We start from the raw sequence: 19,932 nt of genomic DNA on the forward strand, positions 1-19,932 counted from the left end.
TTATGTGGCCTGAACTTACCCAGCCCATCACCTCCTATTGTGGCTCTACACTTGCCCACTTCTAACATCTGGCCCCCAAATTTTAAAAGAAAAAGCCACCAGTAGCTTTACTACTTATTCCTCCTCTTGCCTCAAACTATCCACCTGAACTGGTGCATAACTGCAACAAATGAAGTAAAGGAAAATAAAAACTTGGGAAAGATACCACAGCTCAAAGAACAACTGAATACAATAAACATTCTGGCCAAGAAGAACCTTATTTTAGAATTCAATATTTAGTCAGACTGAATAATTAACATGATGTATCCAGCATACCTTTTCCTGGACATTTTCATCCTCACTGGTCAGGGCACAAGCATCACCTGAAGCATACTGCACTGCTGATGAGAAACTGTCTTTACAAAAGACATTCCAAACAGGAAGCCTATTAAAAAAAAAAAAAAAAAAAAAAAAAGTTTATTTAAAATGAAATTTTAGAATTCCTTCAGAATAGTCTCCCTCAATCTTCTTCAGCTGTTCCCTTGCAGCATCTAAAAATACACGTACAATTCATGGATATTCATTCATAAAATCCATTTGAGGATTCACTGGAAGAGGTTAGCAACAGAAAACGCCACAAATTTACAACTTCCAAAAGAAAAATTACCACCAAACCAGATCCTGGAGTGTCACCACATCAGAAAAAAACTGATAAAAAATAACTAAATTACTGCAAGTTAAGAACAATGTAAATTAACATCCTTTGTCACGAAGCAATGGGATATTTTTAATAATCATTATTACTAAGCAAAAACTTAAGTCAGACTAAATAGTGAAATCTCCTTAATCCTCTGTACAGAGACTACCTGAGAAGGTTTTGCATAGTCATCATCACCAAGCACATTTAAGAAAAATTAGAGAAAATAAGTACATTAAAAAAAAGCAAAACCTTCCATGAGAGTTGTTGTGTACTTTTTTCCAACAGCTTTAGCTGTTAGTAGAAATGGATTTATTTCTGCAGAAAAGCAGCCATTGCCTCTACAAACAATTGCAATAAAACAGCATCTTTCCTTCCTTATCATACATGGGCCCTTCACATCCTAGGGAACATCTGCACACTGAACCATCCAGGCTTGGAAGCCCAAAGGTTTTCATACAGATTTCATCAGAACATGAAGCAAACTGAGCTTTTATGGAGTCTTCAACAGTGCTGCCACACCAGTTATCCACCACTTTAAACACAAACATTTTCCATTCAGGAAATACTGTTTACATAACAATCAGGTGATCAGAATGACCTCCTGTGAACACACACAAACATCACCCTGCACCCTGAAAAAAAGAACCATTATCTCTCTCAGAGGAGAGACATGTCTACAGCACAGAAAAACCTGGATGCAGCAACCTTCTGACAATAATTTTGAGAACTAAAACAGCCTTAGCACCAGTCATAACAGTAAGATTATTAGTAGGTCATTATTCACTTACACAACTGGGATCACTACTGCTTGGAATTTGAATTACCAGCTTTCTTCAAAACTTGAATATCAATTTTATTGGGAAGTCTATGCAGTGTAGACTCCACTAAGAAGGAACCCATGAAACAAGAGACCACAGACAAGTACTAAAATTTTAATGTTTAAATGAATAGAATATATTTGCATAGATATATATATTCTGTGGCTCTCTCCACCAAAGAGAACAGTGCACAAGGAACTTGTGGGATCTATTATTATGGAGATGAGCAAATAAGGTGCTCCACCTCTGTCTCAGCCCCAAAGCATCTCAGAAATTTCTCTTCTCTCTGAGGTAGCACCTTTCCTCTGTACTAAATAAAAGCCTTCAAGTCAGGCAGAAGTAGCTGCAGTTACTGGGAAATAAAGAACTAATGAAGTTAGCTATGAAAACAGTAATAACCACATATTGTAGCAGGTACAAAGTCTCACATCTCAGTTGATAATTAGGCATAAACTTCTCACATCCTAAATTCCCATCCCTGCTTGTATTGAGTTTCCCATCAAATCTCTGTCCTACCCTATGCACAGGATGCTCATTTTAGAGCATGAATGAAATGTTACCAGACTTCTGTGGCCTTACCACCTAGCTCTCACTTGGAAAAATTAGTTATGCAAATACTTTGAATAATTTATATTTCTGAAAAGGGGTTTCAACCATTTCATGGTGAAATTGTCATGCTCTTAACTCCAGTATTTCTAGTCTCTCCTTAAAGATATAAGGACTCCCTGGTTCTTCATAAAAACACACCAGAAACATCAAATATTACAGAGCATCATCCCACCCCTTCCTTACACAGGCACACACATTTGTTTCTTATTTTGTTTCCACTCTGGGGGGCACCTCGGGTGAACTGCACAAAACAGCAGGAACTCCTTGGGTGCAGAAAAGGAAACATTTCAAGGGCTGTGAATCAGCATTTTAAAACACAAGGTCTATCCTCACAAATGCACAAATAAATGCTTTAGCACAAAAGCACACAGGGCATACATATATTTCTTGCCTTAACCTATTGAGAGATTTCATGCAAGAAATCAGGCTTTATCAGGTCAAAAACACAGCTTTTAGAAGAATGCAGTTTGGCAGCTCAGATCTAAGCTACTCTGACATGATCTGTGTTCAATGTCTTATTTACTCATTTCCCAAAATTCTTCCTGATCTACTCCCCAGCTCCAACATGATGCCTCAAGACTCCCAAAAGCCCTCCACGCTAGGGAGGGGACTGAGAACTCATTTTGATTGTGTGCATGCACCCACAGGAAAACATGATCCCTACTGCAGCAGGATGCATCACTCAGCTACTGCCAGCAAACTCTGACAGAGCACAAACCCATGTGAGACCAGTCAGTCTGGGGGAAGCCAAGTTAACAATCTTATCAAGAGCACCAGCAATACTTTTTTTTCCCCTGACTTTTAACATTTTGCATATTAATTCAACAGGCTTCTTTAGCTGAAAGGATAGAGTCTGTGAGAAAAATAAACTGCCACATAGCACAGCACCTCTGTTAACCATTAAAAAAAAAAAAAACAAAACCAACAAAGATGAGAATCCAAGTGCTCATTTACAGAGAGCAAAATTCCTCTTGAGTTTAACTGACTTGCAGTGGAAGTACAGCAGTTTCTGCACATACTAATCTATCTTTCCCTTTCTTGTAACCCACGAGTGGGATGTTAATGCTGACTCAGAACTGAGCAGACCTAATGCCCAAATGAGATCAGTCACTAGAGACACTATCTCAGGTATGAGATAGATCCTCAAAGATTGTTCCAAACAGTTGGTGACTTACGTGGATACAGAAGTTTCCAATAGTTCCATTTTTGTAAGCATGACTCAAAACACCACCTGCTATTAAATCTCATCAAGAACAAAGGGAACTTAAGCATGACTCTTTGTCCTATCATTAAAGCAGTTTAAAAGCCATTTTCTCTAATACACCACGAACTTTCCAGCTTAATGTGCACAAACCCAAAGGCAAAGGTTACAAGCTCAGACAAAGCAGCAGGGGTGGGTGGGGAATCTTTGCTTTTCTCAGGGCAGGCTCATACTGTGGTTGCCCACTGAAGCAGAAATGCTGCTCACTCCTATCTGCATGGTTCACTACACTCATTGCTACACAAATTTGCCATGGTCTGCTGATGAACGTTCTGCTTTTGAAAAGGAATGAACTGAAATTCAAAAGTGCAGGTGGCTTTGAAATTGCAGTGTAGGTTTCATGTGAAATGCCATCCACTTCTGAGTTAGCTGAAACTCTTCAAGTAATTGTAAAGAAGGATGCAGAAAAATCCATAGCTTCCCTATCTCTGATATAACTCGTCTGACAGGCATAAAAATCAAGCAGAAAACACAACTGGTAAGAAGAACTAATCATACAACTTACAGCTAAAAAAAAAAAAATCCCAAAATATGAAGGTAGGAGTTTTTCTACAATTTGATCAGAGAGAAACAACTTAGGCTTCCCTTTCCAAAGTTTTCATACAACACCAATACACAGCTTCAGTTCAAATCCATCTGTCCTCAAAATTATTAATTTCATAAATTCTCCCAAAACAAGACCTATTTTTGGACACTGGAAAGTGAAGCAGCTCAGAACAGTTTACATTTGACACCTGCAGAACAGAGGAATGTGAAGCAAAGGGAAAACAGAAGGAATTTATCACCAGTGCACCAGTTCCAAGCCCAGGGAACAGTGTCCCTCCAGGGCAGTCACTCTCAGATCTCACAGGGTTTGGTTACCAACAGGTGCTGATGTGCTGAGAGGGAGAATGAAGATGTCACTGTCCCTGCCACGTGACAATTCCCTACTCAAAACATTCCCAGATCACTTCAGATTGGCTTGTGCAAGAAAAGGGTTTTGGGCTGGGATAGAGCCAGCAGAGCAGGCACCTGTCTGATGAAAATCACCTTCTTCATTAGAGTCATTTATTTTAAATTAGTGAACTTAAAACAATAAAAGCTGTGAAAGGGCAAGGAAGGCAGAAAAATACTTTTTTGCTGTGAACAAGTCCTACAGGTCTGTGACACCAGCTAATTGACAAAGAAAAAAAAGGGCTGTGCAGGAATGAGGAGCTCAGCAGATCCACAACCAAACTCTCTAGTCAGCAGCAACCACTGGCAACACAGGAAAAACAGCAAAGGCAGAGAATCCTCCCTCTCTCCCCAGAAACTTCGTGGAATCAATCTCTCACTCCCAGCAGTTCAGCCAGGGAGACTTGTATTTAAAAGGGCCTGCAGAACAAAGTAAATGTCACAGAAAATGAAGAGCAGGACATTATTTCAACCAGTCACAGGAGAAAAGCCACTTGCAAGACACTGAACAGCTGCAGCACAACCTCCCCAGACAAAAAGCTCATTTCTGAGTCTGAAGTGGAAATACATCTTGATAAATGCAAAGAAGAGCCATTCATCTTCTTTAACACACGTAAAAAAAACCCCAAAAAACAAGACAAAGCAAAAAACACCAATCATTTGGAAGCCATTTATTACCACTGAAGAGCAGCATGTGTTACTGAGACAAAGATCCATCATAACTTTCAAAATTAAGGGAGAAAAATGCTGAAAACTAAAACTACAGATCTAGACTAAGCAAGGCACTGGTATCACCTCATTCCCTACCACTAACTTGATTCACATGCTTAAAAAAAGCTAAACCCAAAATATCTGAAATTGGAGCTTTTTTTTGCAACTCCTTTACCAATCTGTGGTATTTTGCAATTATGTTTTTAATAGCTTGCCCACACTTTGCAAAGAATGCTCTCCAAACAGTTATTTCACTCATTCAGAGGAGCCAAACACAAAGATCCTTCTGACAATACTGAATTTCATAACTGCATACAATGAGATCCCCACGTTGGTTTACAATAGGGCTTTCAGCATTTTAAATACCATTAGCATGCAAAGCTTGCAAAAGGAGGTTCCAGGAGCACCAGGTACTTTATGAGATTGAACTGATTTACTGCATCCCCCACACAGGAATCTGCACCCTCTGCTCTGATCTGGAGATTGTGGAGACATTCCAGAAACTCCTGAGGGAGGGACTTATTAAATAAAAGTCAGCTCTGAGCCAAGGTGTGCTCAGATATCAAACCCAAGAAGACACAAGGAGAACAGACTATTTGCTCATGACTGACCACTGTTGTCCCAAACTAAACAACAGAAACCAACTTCATTCCTGGCTTGCAGTGCTCCCAGGGTTACTCCCATCCTCTCCTGGAAAAGGTGCTGAGGTAAAAGCACCTTCACAGGACTGTGTGACACTAAACACAGATTCCAGTGTAACACTGAAACAAACACAAACCTCTTCTTTCTCCAAAGGAGTATCCAGGTGCCCTATTTCAGGCATTTAAAGCAGGGCAGAAGTCACACTGGAAGCACTCAAAGGAACAGGCAGTTCTTGGTGTTCCTTGGAAACAGACTTCTGCAATACTGAAGGAAGATTGCAGCTTATGAGAAGCTCCCTGCATTCTCAAACTCCAGATATTTCCTCTGATGCAAGAGTTTGGGGAAGAGCACCCACTCCAGAAAAAAAACCCACAAAATCTGATACCAGCCACAAAGACTACAGGAAAACAGAACAGCTCCTCATGCTAAAAACCCTCCCTCAGAATAACACAGCTCAGCACAGGGCCAAGGAGGAGATGTTAGTGCAAGTTTAGAAATGTGCATTTCAGCCTAGATCATTGTAAAGCTACTATCACCTGACTCCCAGACATGTATCATGTATTTTTAACAGGCTTCTTATCTGTAAGGGATTTCAGCATTCTCTTGATTGCCATTTCAAAACCCAGCCAAGTCAAGTCATTGCCATTCCTTTGTGCACCTGAGTTCATTTTTCAACTGCTGGAACCTTTCACTAATATTTCAATCCACTTTGTCATTCACATCAACATTTTCACTCACCCAGGCTTTGGGATGAGTCTGTCTGTTATACCAGCTCAGTATTTCCACCAAGAATTACACCAAAGTTTTTAAGATTTACAGTTCTAGGTTAACCTGTTCTTGGCACACTCTCTCCAGGCAGAGGGCTGTAGCACCTCCAGAGTGAACTTTGAAAGACACTGCATGTCCTGCTCCCCTTGATAGAGGCACAGAACTTCCCAAAAGCTGGGTTAGTAATGAAAGCTAAAAACAAGGAAAAAACAGCTCTGTACAAGACTCACAGTAAGAACATCAAAGTCAAAAAGAACTAAGAGCAGGTTAGAGAAAGACATTTCAGAAAGAGTTCAAATTTAGTGCTCAAGGGATGCACATTTCACTAAAACAGGCAAAGTCTTCCACACCAACACAGCAACCTCGTGATGGGGTAGAGGCCACTTCAGTACACCATTTGCATAACAAACAAACTAACTTGAAGTTTCTGGGACAAATCTTTTAGAAGATACTGCATGAAAGCAGCTCGCTGATTTTCAAACTATTTTAGAAAGTAAAATATTCAATAATTGATTGAGTCAAGCACTTGTTCAGCTTGCATGTATCATCTTCAACTTGAGCAGGCTGTAAGATGGGCAGATTCAATTCTCATTTTTAGGAGTCCAAGAGTTCCAGTGCAGCTTCTGTCCCAACCTTAACCACAGATCAAAGACACTTCCCAAGAAAGATATTCCATACCTAGGAACATACTTTCCATTCTGAAATCAGATGCCTGGAACAACAGCTCTGATTATACCAGTGCTCTAATAATTTTATTTCTTCCTGCTATAAAATGCACACACACACGGTTGTTTATTTTAGCATCAGCCTTCTGAAGAGATTTAAGTACACAAGAGGAGAACCAGCAGATAAATTCTGAGCCCTACTATAGGCAAGTTCCTCTTGTAGTCCTATCCAGATCATGAGGGCACTGTGCTGAAAAGAGGATTTCAGTGGTAAGAGGCACATTAATGAGGCACATCAGAACACAAACCTCTGACTTGCACCTTTCTGCTTTTAACAGCTGCCAGCTCTAGGTTTGAGCCACAAGTCAATAACAAGGCAATTGAATGTTCCATCAGCAAAAGCTCCACTCCTGTGATCCCTAATGGGATTTGCAGAGCTCTCACCTGTGCAGCAGCACACAATGAACCAGGTGGTGTTAGCACAACGCTGGTTTTTCAGAGCTCCTCCTGTGTTACAACAAGCACACCTTCAAAGCCAGACAGGACTGAAAATGCAAACCCAAACCAGCAATATCTGCTCTCATTAAAATCCATGTGAATCTACAGATGAGCAGGTGTGAATAGAAACCAGCATCCCTTCCCACTGTAGCTGGTAACCCAGGCTTCATTCCTGCCTGTGCCACAGATCCAAACCAACCTTTACCATTTTCAGGGCACACTCCCATGGTGGATTTCAGTCACAGCTCCTAGGCCAGGGGTTTGCCATCCAAACCAGCACATCTTGCTGTTAAATCATTTTCACACAAGGTATTTCCTGATGCAGGATACTCACAGAGATGAAGGATCCTGAAGTGCACATGTACTGACCCCCATCCTCCTCTTACTCACAGCTGTAAACCCAAGTAGCAGAGTTAATAAAAGCTAAGTAGGTCAGGATATGGCAGTGAACTTTCTGGCATAGAAAGGCAAATTACTGGATGCATGATTTTTTTATTAAACTCCCAATTAACACTTTGCAAGTGCAGCTCATGGCAGGCAAAAGCTGATGTCAGAATAATTTATACAGGTTATTCTTCAAACAGCTGTCACAGCTGGTCTCACTTTAGATAGTCCTGATATCCTACAAGCTTTTAAAGCTACTCCACTTACTCAGCTCTGGATACTGGCAAACTACAAAGAACTGCAAGTTTTAAGTGTATTTTTTATATTATGATCACCACACAAAGGGATTAACTGGAGCATTAAGATCTCTGAATTCAGGACAACAGCAGCCATTTGTCAGGCACAGTGGAAGCTCCAAACTGCACAGATGCCTATTATTTTTGAAGCACTACATTCCTGAGCCATACCTCCATCAGAAATATTTCCCTAAAGCCATCCTGCTCCTTTGAAACTTGGAACAATCTTCTGGCTCAGGTCTGCCAGAGCTGTGGCTGGTCCAGCTTCAGAAAGCTTCAAGTCTTGATAACTGATCCAAAGAGCATCACATCCCCTTTATTGAAAAGGCAAACAAATCCCTACTCAAGCTTTTGCATTTTTGTGCATCTCCTAAAACACAGTCACAAGATGTGACAGGATGACATCTTCCAGTTGAAATCAATTACTTTTTGCCCCATTTAATTTTTACCAATCAGTACTTCCCCACTGAACCTACTTTCTTAGGTGAGCTTGAAAATGCATGATGGGAGATTTTAAAAATGTCTATTTTAAACTCAGTTTCAAAGAAAGAAGCAACAGCTACTCAGAAAGAAAACAAAACCCAGGTAAAAAAAAAAAAAAAAAAAAAAAAAAAAAAAAAAAAAAAAAAAAAAAAAAAGGGCAAGAAGTCCAAACAGCCTCGAGGGTTTTCAGCAGTTGTTTTGTCTCATGGGTTTTTCCCCTGACTTTTGGGATTCCATTTGATCATCTGTTGACCACCAGTTCCACCTGTATGGAAAAATTTCTCTCCTACTTGCACCAAGTCCTTTGAAAATTACATCTTAGAACAATAAATTAAAAAAAACAACGTCTATAAAACAAATCCTTCCATCTGCTACTTGAAGTTTCTTAACTGCTGAACTGAACAAAGGTGCCAATTTTCTTTATAGTAAAAAGTTAAATAAATCACAACTTACCAACTTCTGTAGTCCACCAATTCATGAACCAAGAGACTTCAAGACTTTCTAATTACAACTCTGGCATGACCACTGAAATTAAACCAGGTCCCAACACCATCCTGCAGACAGCATTTCAAACTCTCTAATGTGAATTCATATCTGGACAGCAGACTAGGAAACTGAAGTTGCATCCCTCAACATTTAAATTAATTCACAGGCTCCTAACCACAAGCAGGGTGAACATGCAACATGAACTTTCTTTTTTAAACTCTAAAAGCTTTGGAGTACTCCAGTGCAAACTCTGAGATCAGTTAAGACACTGCTTGAAAGAGCAATCCTTTTTGAAGGGTAAGAAAAAGAGCAGCTCCATTTTCCTCCTAACCACACCAAAGAAGCTGTAGGGCATTTACAGAACAAATACATTATTCTAACAAGATAGCTGAACATGATAGTCAATATGGAATTATCCTGGGAAAAAAAACAAAAACAAACAAACTGATTTTTTTCACAAAATCAAGTCCTGGTGAAAGAGCAGACTAAGAACACAGCAACAACGATGACAACAAAATAACCTGACTACTTATTGATCATTAAGCTGAAAACTACTTCCACTTACAAATTACCTGGAGGCAGGAACAGATTATCAGCCCTCAAGGCACTCCAACCAAGAAACAAAAACTGTTTTCCTATAGGAATCCTAGCTACACAACTAGAACCTGCTGCCAGAATAAACTTCACTGTCCAAACAGTAAAAGCAAAGCTGCCTGGAGACCATTCATGAGGCTCACAGCTCACCTGATCAAACCCCCACGGCCAGGGGTTTTTTATTTTAAATGCTGGGAAATACAAACACAGCAACCGAGTTTTCAAGCACTTTTTAGATTCCTTTTTGTCTCCAAACCCCAAAAATGCGACGACAGAAACCAAAGCTGCTTCAGGACTGTCCAAACACAGCAACACAAGCGTCAGCACCAGATTTGCAACTGATTGTGGAAATAGAGATGCCTGGGCTCCCACTCTTCACCCAGCTGTGAGACAAGGCAGAATTTCAGGATGATTTCTTTTTTCAAGCAGACTATCTGAACAATCCACAGAACTGTATTGTAGTTATACACCGGAGTGTGGCCGGTCCATTTGCAATATTTGCAGTTTGCTGTTCAAGGTGGCTATCAGTTCTCAAACAGTGACTCACCGAGTTCAAAGAGGGCCAAAGTTTGAGAATGTTGGAACTTACCATACAGAAATACGTTTTACTAGAATACAAATATTAGTAGATGTCATCTCTTAAAGGAAGTTTGAAAAGAAAGTAAACAGGAGATGCTGGAACAAAGTACAGCATTGAGGTAATCACTATGAAAACACTGTTAAAGGCATAACCAATGCAAAAAAAAAAAAAAAAAAAAAAAAAGAAAAAAAAGAAAGAGGGTTCGTTTGATTTAACTTAACGCTATTCCTGACAAAAGGAGTTTCAAGAATAAGGCACCAGAGGATAATGCAGGAGCTCAACCTGAAACTGGGAATGCACGGATGCCTCCGGTAAAAGCAAAGCGAGACAACAACTCAACTTTGAGCCGCGGTGTGTGGGTTCAGCCTCAGCTGCCCACGGCCGCTCCCGGCAGGGAATGCCCTCCCGAGAGCTGCCACCGTCCCGGGGAACTCTGCCCGGAACACGGCCCGGGCTGCCCGAAGGGAGCCAAGCGCCATCGCCGTCCCGGCCGCCCAGGCAGGCTGGCGGCATTCAAACCCACCTGTGCCACCTGCCCCAGTGAGCCCGCCCGGGCCGGGGGTTTGCACCGGCTCATGCCCACAGCTCCCTTCCGAGCGCACCGATCCTGTGCCTGCAGCGGGCGCGGCCCGGGCTGCCCGCCGGCGGGGCTAGAGAGAGGCCGGCACTCACCAGAGCAGCACGCAGAGCAGGAGGCAGGAGCCCAGCGCCAGCGGCCGGCGGGGCGGCTCCCTCATCGTCTCCCCCGTCTGGCTGGCGCGGCCGGGGCGAGGCGGCGCATCCTCCTGCGGGCAGCGCGGCGGCGGCGGCGGGACGCGCGGCGGGAGGCGCTCCGGGGGATCGGCCGTTGTGCGCACGGCCCCTCCCCGCGCGCGCGCGGCCGTTACTGCCCGCCGGGCCGGGCCCCGCGCCCCGCCCCTTTCACCGCCTCACGCGCTGAGCTGGAAGGATGCGCGTCACCTGCTCAGCGCCGCCAGCCAATGGCCGCGGCGTCCCGCGGGATGGCCCCGCCTTTCGGCCCCGGTGATTGGGCGGCGGGCTCAGCTCTCCCCGCCCCTCCAAGGGCCCCGCTCTGTGAGGTGTCTGCGGCAAACAAGCCGTTAAAGGGAAATCGCCACAGTGATAAACGACGGCTGGCGGCCAAACCACCGGCCTCTAGGCGCCTGAGGAGCGCCGCTGCCTCTGTTTCCAGGGGCATTTCAAGCACGGGCGTTTCCACGTGACATCTGTTAATTATTTTTTTTAATTTTGATCAGGCTTCTCTGCAGTCTGCCGAGCGCTGAGGCCCGCAGATGAGGAGCCGCGCGGGGGCTGCCGGGAGTTGTAGTTCCGCACCGCACGGCGCCGGAACGCTGGGCTCTGCCCGCCATTTTGCGGGCGCCCTGAGGGGTCCGTGAGGGGCGGCGGGGTCCGGCTTCACACCGTGTGCTTGAGGTGTGTCAGCGCACGTTTATATCCATCGTGGCAGCGGGGGCCGAGCAGGGACTACAGGCCAGGTAGTATCTGGGACAGAAGAGAGGACTGGACCGGTAGAACACACCAGTTGTTAGCAAAACACGAAGCGTTTTGTGGATAACCCAAACCTGCCCATCTGCAGCGTTGGTCCTCACGCTGAGACTGGAAAACTTTCATTGCGGCTCACTGCTGCCAAAAACACCCTCAGGGTCGCGGGGAGCGAGGGTGAGCAGCAAGGCCCGGCGCAGAGAGCCTGCTAGGGGCAGGTGGGTGAGTCAGGAGCTGGGAACGTGCACATGGCAGGACTCTGAACGAGGAGAGGAAGGACAGCTCAGCCCGCAGGCGGGGGGTGAATCTCGGCAGGCTCAGCAGCGGGTCACAGCTGCTGTTTTCCCCACAGCAGCTCCAGCCTCATGACCCGGCCCTTAGGGAGCTGACGGCATGGCTGGAGTCAGCCAGCAGTGAAAACCTCGAGAAAAAACTTTGTGTCTGTTCTTTCACCCTGTAACTTTGTGCCTTGGTTAACACTTGGCTCTCTGTGCCCTCTGGAATTCCCAGAGGGGTGGGAGCAGCGGCGCTCGGTCCCTCCCGCTGCAGTTTGAACCCGTCCGGGAGCGCCTCTCCCCCGGGGCTGGGGGCGCCTCGGGGCGTTTGCCCATCCCCACAACACAGCCCCGGCCAGGAGTACCTGCTGGGGATGGCCAGGACCAGAGCATCCCTCACTGAAGCACTGGGAATCCCAACTGCTGCTGATGCAGCTGCTGGAAGAGCTGGTAAACATTCGTTAACCCATTGCTGAGTGCTGCCAGCCAGAGCTCTTGGCCTCAGCGCTGCCAGGGGGTATGGCTGGGCCTGGCTGTGTTCAGCCTCCCAGGACAGGAATTCCACTGGAGAAGGCTCTGAAGCCACTCTGGCTCAGCCCATGGGGCTGCTCCCACATGCTGTTATCCCATTACCAGTGGGGAGTAAGCACAGCCTCGACCAAACACAGCCCAAGAGCTGTCACAGAGGGCACATCATTCCAGGGGATCATGGAGGAAAAAGTGCCTTTGAGTCAATCCCCATCAGGTATGAGCATCCCCCAAAAGAGCCTGGATCAGCCACACAGGGTCTTGATGTCCCCACCTCTGCCATACCCACATACCAGTGCTTGCTAAGCTTGTTTCTCCACCACTGATGAGCAATGTAAGAGTCAAAAAATGACAGATTACCCAATCTCCCAACTAGAGCCCCTAATTAACCTACAACCCAGTGGCCCATGGGGTTACCAGGGAGCAAATATTTGTGTGGGACTCCCAAAAAATGCTGCACATTTGTAGCAAGGTTTTTTGGTTTTTTTGCTTGCTCTCAGCCAAATTCCTCATGGAAAACTGCAGGACGTGACGAGCTGGTGCAGTTCCTGTGAAGTCCTGGGTCTGAATTTGGGTTCACCCTGCATCCCCTGGGCAGGGAAAATCACTCTGCTACCAGGAATAAAACCTGGGCTGTGGTGCTTAGCACTCCAGGTTGGGAGAGCTGGAGGAGGCCACCCAAGGCACACCTTGTAAGCAGCAGGAAAGAGAAGGTGCTGCTGTTTTACCTGCACAGTGATGGGGCAGTGCTTGTTCATTCACTCCAAAACACCAACAGGCCTGGCTGTAGAGTATCCCCCAGAGATCTGGGCTTTTGGAGAGACACCTGATCCTGGGGTACACCCTGGGCCTTTGCCTTTCAGCACTTTGCAGCATTTGTTTGCTGCAGTGGCAAAGCCTTCTCTCCCATTCATCCCTATCTGCTCTTTACAAAGGCTGCTTGTTTTCCTCAGTGTTGCCTTTTTTTTTTTTTTTTTCTTCACGTGTGACTTAATTCACACAAACTCCTTCCTCTTCTGGCTATTGATCTTGGCTCCTTACTGGTTAAAATAAAGTAAATCTTTCATAAGCAGGTTCTGACAACACAACTTTTGTTCCTTCCAGACACAATTTCCTGTTTAATTTCCTGGCTGTTTCTTACTTGGTAAAGGAAAAGCTGTAAATTGCAAGATTGCTTGAGACCTTCCTCTGACTTCAGATGAACAGTTAACCACTTGCAGGAGAGAATCCAGCACACCAGCACAACACTTGTAAAAAAAACCCTTCTGTGATTGGCACCCAAAGGAAAGCTGTGCAAAAAAATAAAGGTTGGAATCGTTTGCCTTGGAAAAGCAAACAGGAGCAACTCCACCTCCAGCTGAGCAGGTAATGGCTCTTTCATCACTCAGCAAACTGCCTGTGACACATGGGCTGTGCCTCTGTGCTCCCAAATGGGGACATCCCCCTGCGCGGGCTCTGATTCCCGCTCCCACACTCCTTTAAATCCCGAGAGTCCCGCGGGCACATTCCCCCCGATCCAACGGCACATTGCCGCAGGCGGGGTCACCTGAGCGCTCTGTGCGGGTTAATTAACGTGGGTAGGGTTAATTAAGGTGGGCTGGCGCCGCGCAGGGACACGGTGACACCGGCTGGGGCTGCGTGACCTGGTGCAGGAGAGCCCCTGCTCAGATCTCCAGCCAGCAGTCCTGCCTGACAGAGCCAGCATTCACAGGTGGCACAGTGCCACGGCTCCCAAAAGCAGGATGGAGCCAGGACACCTGTGACAGCCCCTTGGGCAGCTCTCACAGGGCACAGCCAGGCCCAGCTCTGCTCCACCTGCCTCTGAGCCCCCTCACAATCTGGAAGTCAAAATTTATGTAGATGAAGAAAATGAATTGAGGTGGGAATGTCACTTCTGAAAACATTTGTATTTCAGTTTTTCGTTTCACGTGGCTAAATTTTAACTTTGCCTAGAAAGAGGAGATAAAATGATTGCTCCAGCAGGGCTGCCCAGGCAGGGTGCAGCAGGAAGCTGCAGCATCTGCTGGCCCTGTTGCAGAACCACAGAGTCCCTGCATGACAGCAAAGACTCTTTCCTACAGCCAATGCTTGGGAAGGGATGGAAAACAGCTTCCTGGGGAAGGGATCCACCCATCCTAGCCTGGCTGGCAAGTGTTCCAGGCACAACTTCAGCAGCACCTTGGCAGTGCTGTGACAGCAGTGCAGAGCTCTGCTGCTGGAGAAGACAGATGTGGTCAGCCACTGGGGAGCTTCTCTTGCCTTGTGATGGGGCTGAGGGACTGGGGAAAGTCCAAAGGCTGCTGACAGCTGAGACACAGAGAATCCAAATTTATTCTCACTCACATGATGGAAATGCGTGGGAGTGGGGACTTGCAGTGGGGTGGGTGCTGTGGTGCCCCTGGTGCTTCCCAGCAGCTGCTGTCTGAACTCCCCTGGGAAAAGAAAAATGAAATTTCACTGCAGAAACTGAGAAATGGCAAAACTTCCCTGGCAAGTGTAAAGCTTTTTTTAGCCTTTATTTGTGGAAGGACGGCGTGGGCTGAAGTTTCCTCTTCCCTCTTCACCCTCTCCCCCTGGGTGAGAGGAAGAGCTGGGAAAGCACCTGGGGCAGCCCAGGGCTGGTTTCCTCCATGGCCCTGTGTGGGGGATGTCACAGGCAGGGTCCAGCAGGTCAGTGCATCCGTGGCCTTCTCAGCACAAACCCAAAGCTGAGACCTGCCCCCCACACATCCCTGGGGCTGGAGGGTGCTCAGAGCCCTGGGCAGCAGTGCCAGGAGCTGACAGGAACACGGGAGGGTGGCACAACCCTCACAGGAGCATCAGCACCTCTGCTAGATCCCAGTGTGGGGATGAGGGGCTCAAAGAGCTGACCAGGCACACACAGGGAACGCCACAGGCTCAGCTGCTTCCCTTCCCCTTTCTGCCCTCTACTGAAATCAACTAAATTCCCACTTGGCTCCATCTCCAACCTGCCAGATATTTAAAAATAGGGAGAGTGGCTGGCAGCAGGAGTGCCACTCCTCAGGGACTCATGCTCCAGGGGAACAGGCATGTCCCAGCACCAGCCAGGTACCCCCTCCTGTAGCTGGGACAGGACAAGCTCTGTGTTGCAGGCAGAAGCACTGCACGTGTGAAACACTCCTCAGCCCCCCATCATTGCTCTTACCAAGCACTCCTGCTTGGAGCTCCAGGTAGATGCTCAAAAGAGGGGTAGGGAGGGCTCCTGGTGTGAATATCTCCTGGGAAATCCCTGTGTTTCCAGACTGAGGCCATACTGTGTTTGAACAAAAGCTTCTTCTTTCCTAGGCAAGTGGGAAGGTGGGCACAGAGGAGGATCCTCTCGCAGCACACCAGGCTGAAACAGGGAGTTGCAAACTCTTTTTGACCTGTGCACACCAAATTTTTCCCCAGCAACTCTGCCCTGGTTTTACCACCTGAAGTTCTTGATATGGAATAGCTGGGTCAGGAGTTCACATCCCATCCCTACACTACACATTTAGGGCTAAACAAGGGGGAATAGAGTGAGAAACCTCTTGGCAAAGCTTTGCTGTGGAGCCCCAGCCCTGCTCTGCCAGGTCTTGGAGACACCTGTGTGGATCATAAGACCCTCCCTGTTCCCAAATCTCAGTTTTCACCTTCCAGCTTCCACAACAACCCAGGCTCAGGTCCCACAGGCAGGTTTTATTATTTTATCCCCAAGGCCTGTTTTCCTCCCTGCATGTCTGTGTTAGGGATGTGCCACATACAGCGGAAGGTTGAGCTGAGCTTACCTGAGCAGCTGAAGTTTGGACCTGTCCCACCCTTGAAAAGCACATTGCTGATGTAATTTTTTGGCTATAGTTTCCTAAGGGTTTTCTTTTTCTAAAGCAAATTAAAAAGCAAAAATCTTTACTAGGTGACAGCATGACCCTGATGGAGCTCCCCTACAAAACAAGGCCTGCTGACCCACTGCCCTGGAGCTGGCCAGGCCCTGGGCTGGGCTGGCTTGTCCCTTTTCCCAGAGCCCAGAGTGGGTGGTGGGGAGGTTGTTTTGCCACAGGGATCCATGCTGACCGTCAGGGAATGCCTGGAGCGAGGGAGCTCAGTTTCACAGCCCCCCCACGTGCTGTGTGTTCCAGAGGTCACATCCCTGCAGGCGTGAGTCTTTCCACATCACACCTCTCCTACCCCAGATCCTCAGCCAGCCTTCCTCTCTTTCTCCTCCTGCAAAATGCTCAGCAAATCCCAAACCTTGCCCTGGCAGATGCCAGCCCAGTGTGGGCTTCTCACACGCAATCCCACTTTCCTGGACTGCTCTGCCCAGCTCTGAGCAGGGTTTCTCCAGCAGCTTTGGTAACTCCTCAGCTCAGGAAATCTGACCTGCACACAGGGAAGGGAGATGCCTGGGAGACCTGGAGCAGCACCAGGCTCTTCCACATCCAGCCCCTGCAGGGCTCCCAGGGCAAGCAGCCCTGTCTGCCCCAGCATCCCCCCTCGGGGCTCAGCCCAGCTGCAAGGCATGGGCTGGTGTCACCCCAGTCTGTGCTGGGACAGAATCCAAACAATCCTGAAGTAGGTGATTGCAGGAGAGCAGCCCAGCCTGTGTCATGGGGCCTTTAAAGGAAGGAGACGATCTCTGGACATGAAAAAATGCAGCAGCTGGAGCTGGGCCAGCCTCCCCCCTCCCTGAAAAACATTCCTGTGGAGGGAGGGCTTGGCTCTAGGGTCAAAGGGGAAGGCTGGGGGATGGTTTGGCAGAGAAATGAGGCCCAGGGATCCATAGCTGTGCCATGTTATTCCTGTGTGGTGACATGTAGGGATGCAGGGGAAGAGCCCTGTCTGAGGGACAGGGAGGGCTGCAGAACCCACCCTCATCCATGCAGCCTCAGGACCCTTAGCAGAGTGTGCTGTTCAGTTCTTTTGAAGCCCATTTCAGCAGCACAAGTGATGGTCCTGTCCTGAGGGGAATCTGACACACCTGCAGCCAGCAGTGCCTGCCATACTTTGATATTCAAATGTCTCCAGTGGAGGTCCAGATCAATCCCAGCTATTTCAGTCCCAGAGTGTCACCTTTTCCAGTCTTCCTTCCAAACAACTTTAGCAGTGTATTCCAACCTTCAGAGCCAGCAGACACTGAACAAATCTGCAGAGGGGTCCCTTTGCAAAGGGCAGGGCCAAGCCAAGCCTCAGCATACGCAGAGTTTGTGGTGCCATGGCACCCAGCTCCTCATCCCTGCATTTCAGCAGAGGGGCTCCTGGGGAGCCAAGTGGCACCTGGGGACACCCAGCTGTGAGCTGAGGGAGGTCTCCTGGCTCAGAACCCAGAGTGGGCATTTAGATCCTCCCAAAGGACTTTTGTATTCTTGACCTTAACTACTGCTTATCCCTGCCAGGAGAGCTCCCAGAGGGCTGGGGGATGACTGCAGGGCACAAGGTCCCCTCTGAGCAGCAGTGCTGGCCGGTGACGGTGACAGTGACGTGGCGTGTCCCGTGGAGGGACAGTTGTGCAGGCGGCAGAGTCACTGCCCTGCGGGAAGTCTGGGCCACCTTTGCACTGTGGGCGGCGCCACCACACGTGGCAGTCACACGCTGTCCCCTCCCAGGGACACAATACTGAATCGCAGACCCGGCTGGGGTCCCCTAACACCAGGTGGGTGCCACGCCCTGTGGTTCTGGCACTGCCCAGGGTGCAGAGCCAGTGCCACAGAGATCCCTTTGTCCACGTGGGCACCCGTGGGGGCTCCAGCTGCTGTGCTGGCATCTCCCAGAGGGGTTTTGCTTTGCTGGCACATCCCAGCATGGCTCAGGAGTGCTGTGAGTCACTGACAGCCACAGCCTCCCCTCTCCCTGCCTCCAAAGGGCGCTTTGTTGGCCCACAGCAGGGATTTGAAAGGGCACAGGAAGTACCCCTCACCTCTGTTCACTCCACTGGGGTTTCTACATGGACCTGACCACGTGGAAGCAGCCTCATGCTCCAGCCCAGCCTGCTCTTCTTGGTCCCCAAAGCATCACAGATGTGCACGAGAGCCAAGGGACAGGTGACAGCAAACTTGTGTCACCACTCACAGGAAGAGCACAGCATTGCCCTGCCCATGCCCATGGATGGTGGCATTTCTCTTCTGTGGTGGTTGTGGCACTTCTCAGAGCAGCAGCGGTGGCACTCTGCTCTCCCAGCTTTCCTCTTGCACACCCCAGCTTTACTCCATGACTTTGAGAGAAGGACATTTTGTTCAAAATCTCAGGTTCCCAGGCCCTGGGCACCGAGGCAATGCGGCAATCACAGGAGCTGGCAGCACTCCCTGTCCCTGTGGCACTGCCTTGTGCACACGGAGGCACATGCACAGCTCTGTGCAAAGTGTGGGGCTGGGGGCTCTTAGGGGGGCAGCTAAAACTGAGTCCAGCTCCACCCTGGCTTGGAGCCTGCTGGCATGAGTTACCTGCACAGGGTGAGCAGCTGCTTCTGCCCTGCTGAGCAAGTGCAGTGACAGGGGCTGGGAGGTGGCACTTCTTAGATGTCACTGTGGTGTGGCTCAGCCTGAGGCCCCCCAAAGGCACAGCAGCAGTGTGGGCGTTACCTGCTGCTCTGCACGTATCTGGATGAGGTGGGATCTGTTTAGAGAGTCTCCTGTGGCAGGCTCTGGGCTGAAAACAGCCGAGAGCTCTTTCTCCTGTGACAGCAGGGCCATGAATGCCCCTTCCCACAGCACAAACAGGGCACTGTCTGCGGCTGCTCTGCCCCGGGCCGAGGCCTCTCGGCTGAGGCCAAAGTAAGCAGCTGCTCAGCAGCAAGCACCTCTCTGGGGCTGGGGAGGCTCTGACCTGAGCACAAGCAAACACAGACTTAGGGAAAACACCTCTGGCCTCTGTGAAACCTCCTTTAATATGTCCCTGTCCCCTTGCTGCACATGCTGAGTCCCTTTGGCGTGGAGATGGATGTCCCTGCTGAGCTGCACCTCTCCAGCCCTGCTCTCCTCCTCTCGCTCCACTCTCGGGCAGGGCAGGACTGAGCTGTGAGCAGAGCTGCAGGGGAAGGGCGCCCTGTGTAGCATCACACCCACATTCCTGACCTGGCTGCTGGAGCCTGGTTTGGCCAGAAAAGCAGGTGCCTGGCTGCACCGGGACAGGGAGCGGGGCTTGCAACATGGGCTGGGGTCACGCTCCCCGCAGCAAGGCTGGGCGCACACCGGGATATCCAAGCACAGAGAGGTGCTGGCTACATCCCACCGGCCGGCTGTGCCCT

General features: G+C 48.2%; 1 protein-coding gene across 5 annotated transcripts in view; it reads right to left on the reverse strand.

Moving 5' to 3' along the window:
- SUCO (SUN domain containing ossification factor) overlaps nt 1-11,333 on the reverse strand; it is a 37,801-nt gene extending 26,468 nt beyond the window's left edge. For 4 of the 5 annotated variants that reach the window (XM_079313617.1, XM_079313616.1, XM_079313615.1 and 1 more), the window contains exons 1-2: nt 11,080-11,333; nt 316-424 (exon numbers count right to left, since the gene is read on the reverse strand). In XM_079313617.1, coding sequence (XP_079169743.1) covers nt 316-424; nt 11,080-11,144 — 174 coding nt within the window. In that variant the 5' untranslated portion in view covers nt 11,145-11,333. The remainder of the gene's footprint in view (nt 1-315; nt 425-11,079) is intronic. The other variant, XM_079313618.1, reaches the window with a different exon arrangement.
- Nucleotides 11,334-19,932: the final 8,599 nt, after the last annotated feature.

This window comes from Erithacus rubecula (genome assembly GCF_903797595.1).
Source record: "Erithacus rubecula genome assembly, chromosome: 10".
NCBI classification, from domain to species: domain Eukaryota; kingdom Metazoa; phylum Chordata; class Aves; order Passeriformes; family Muscicapidae; genus Erithacus; species Erithacus rubecula.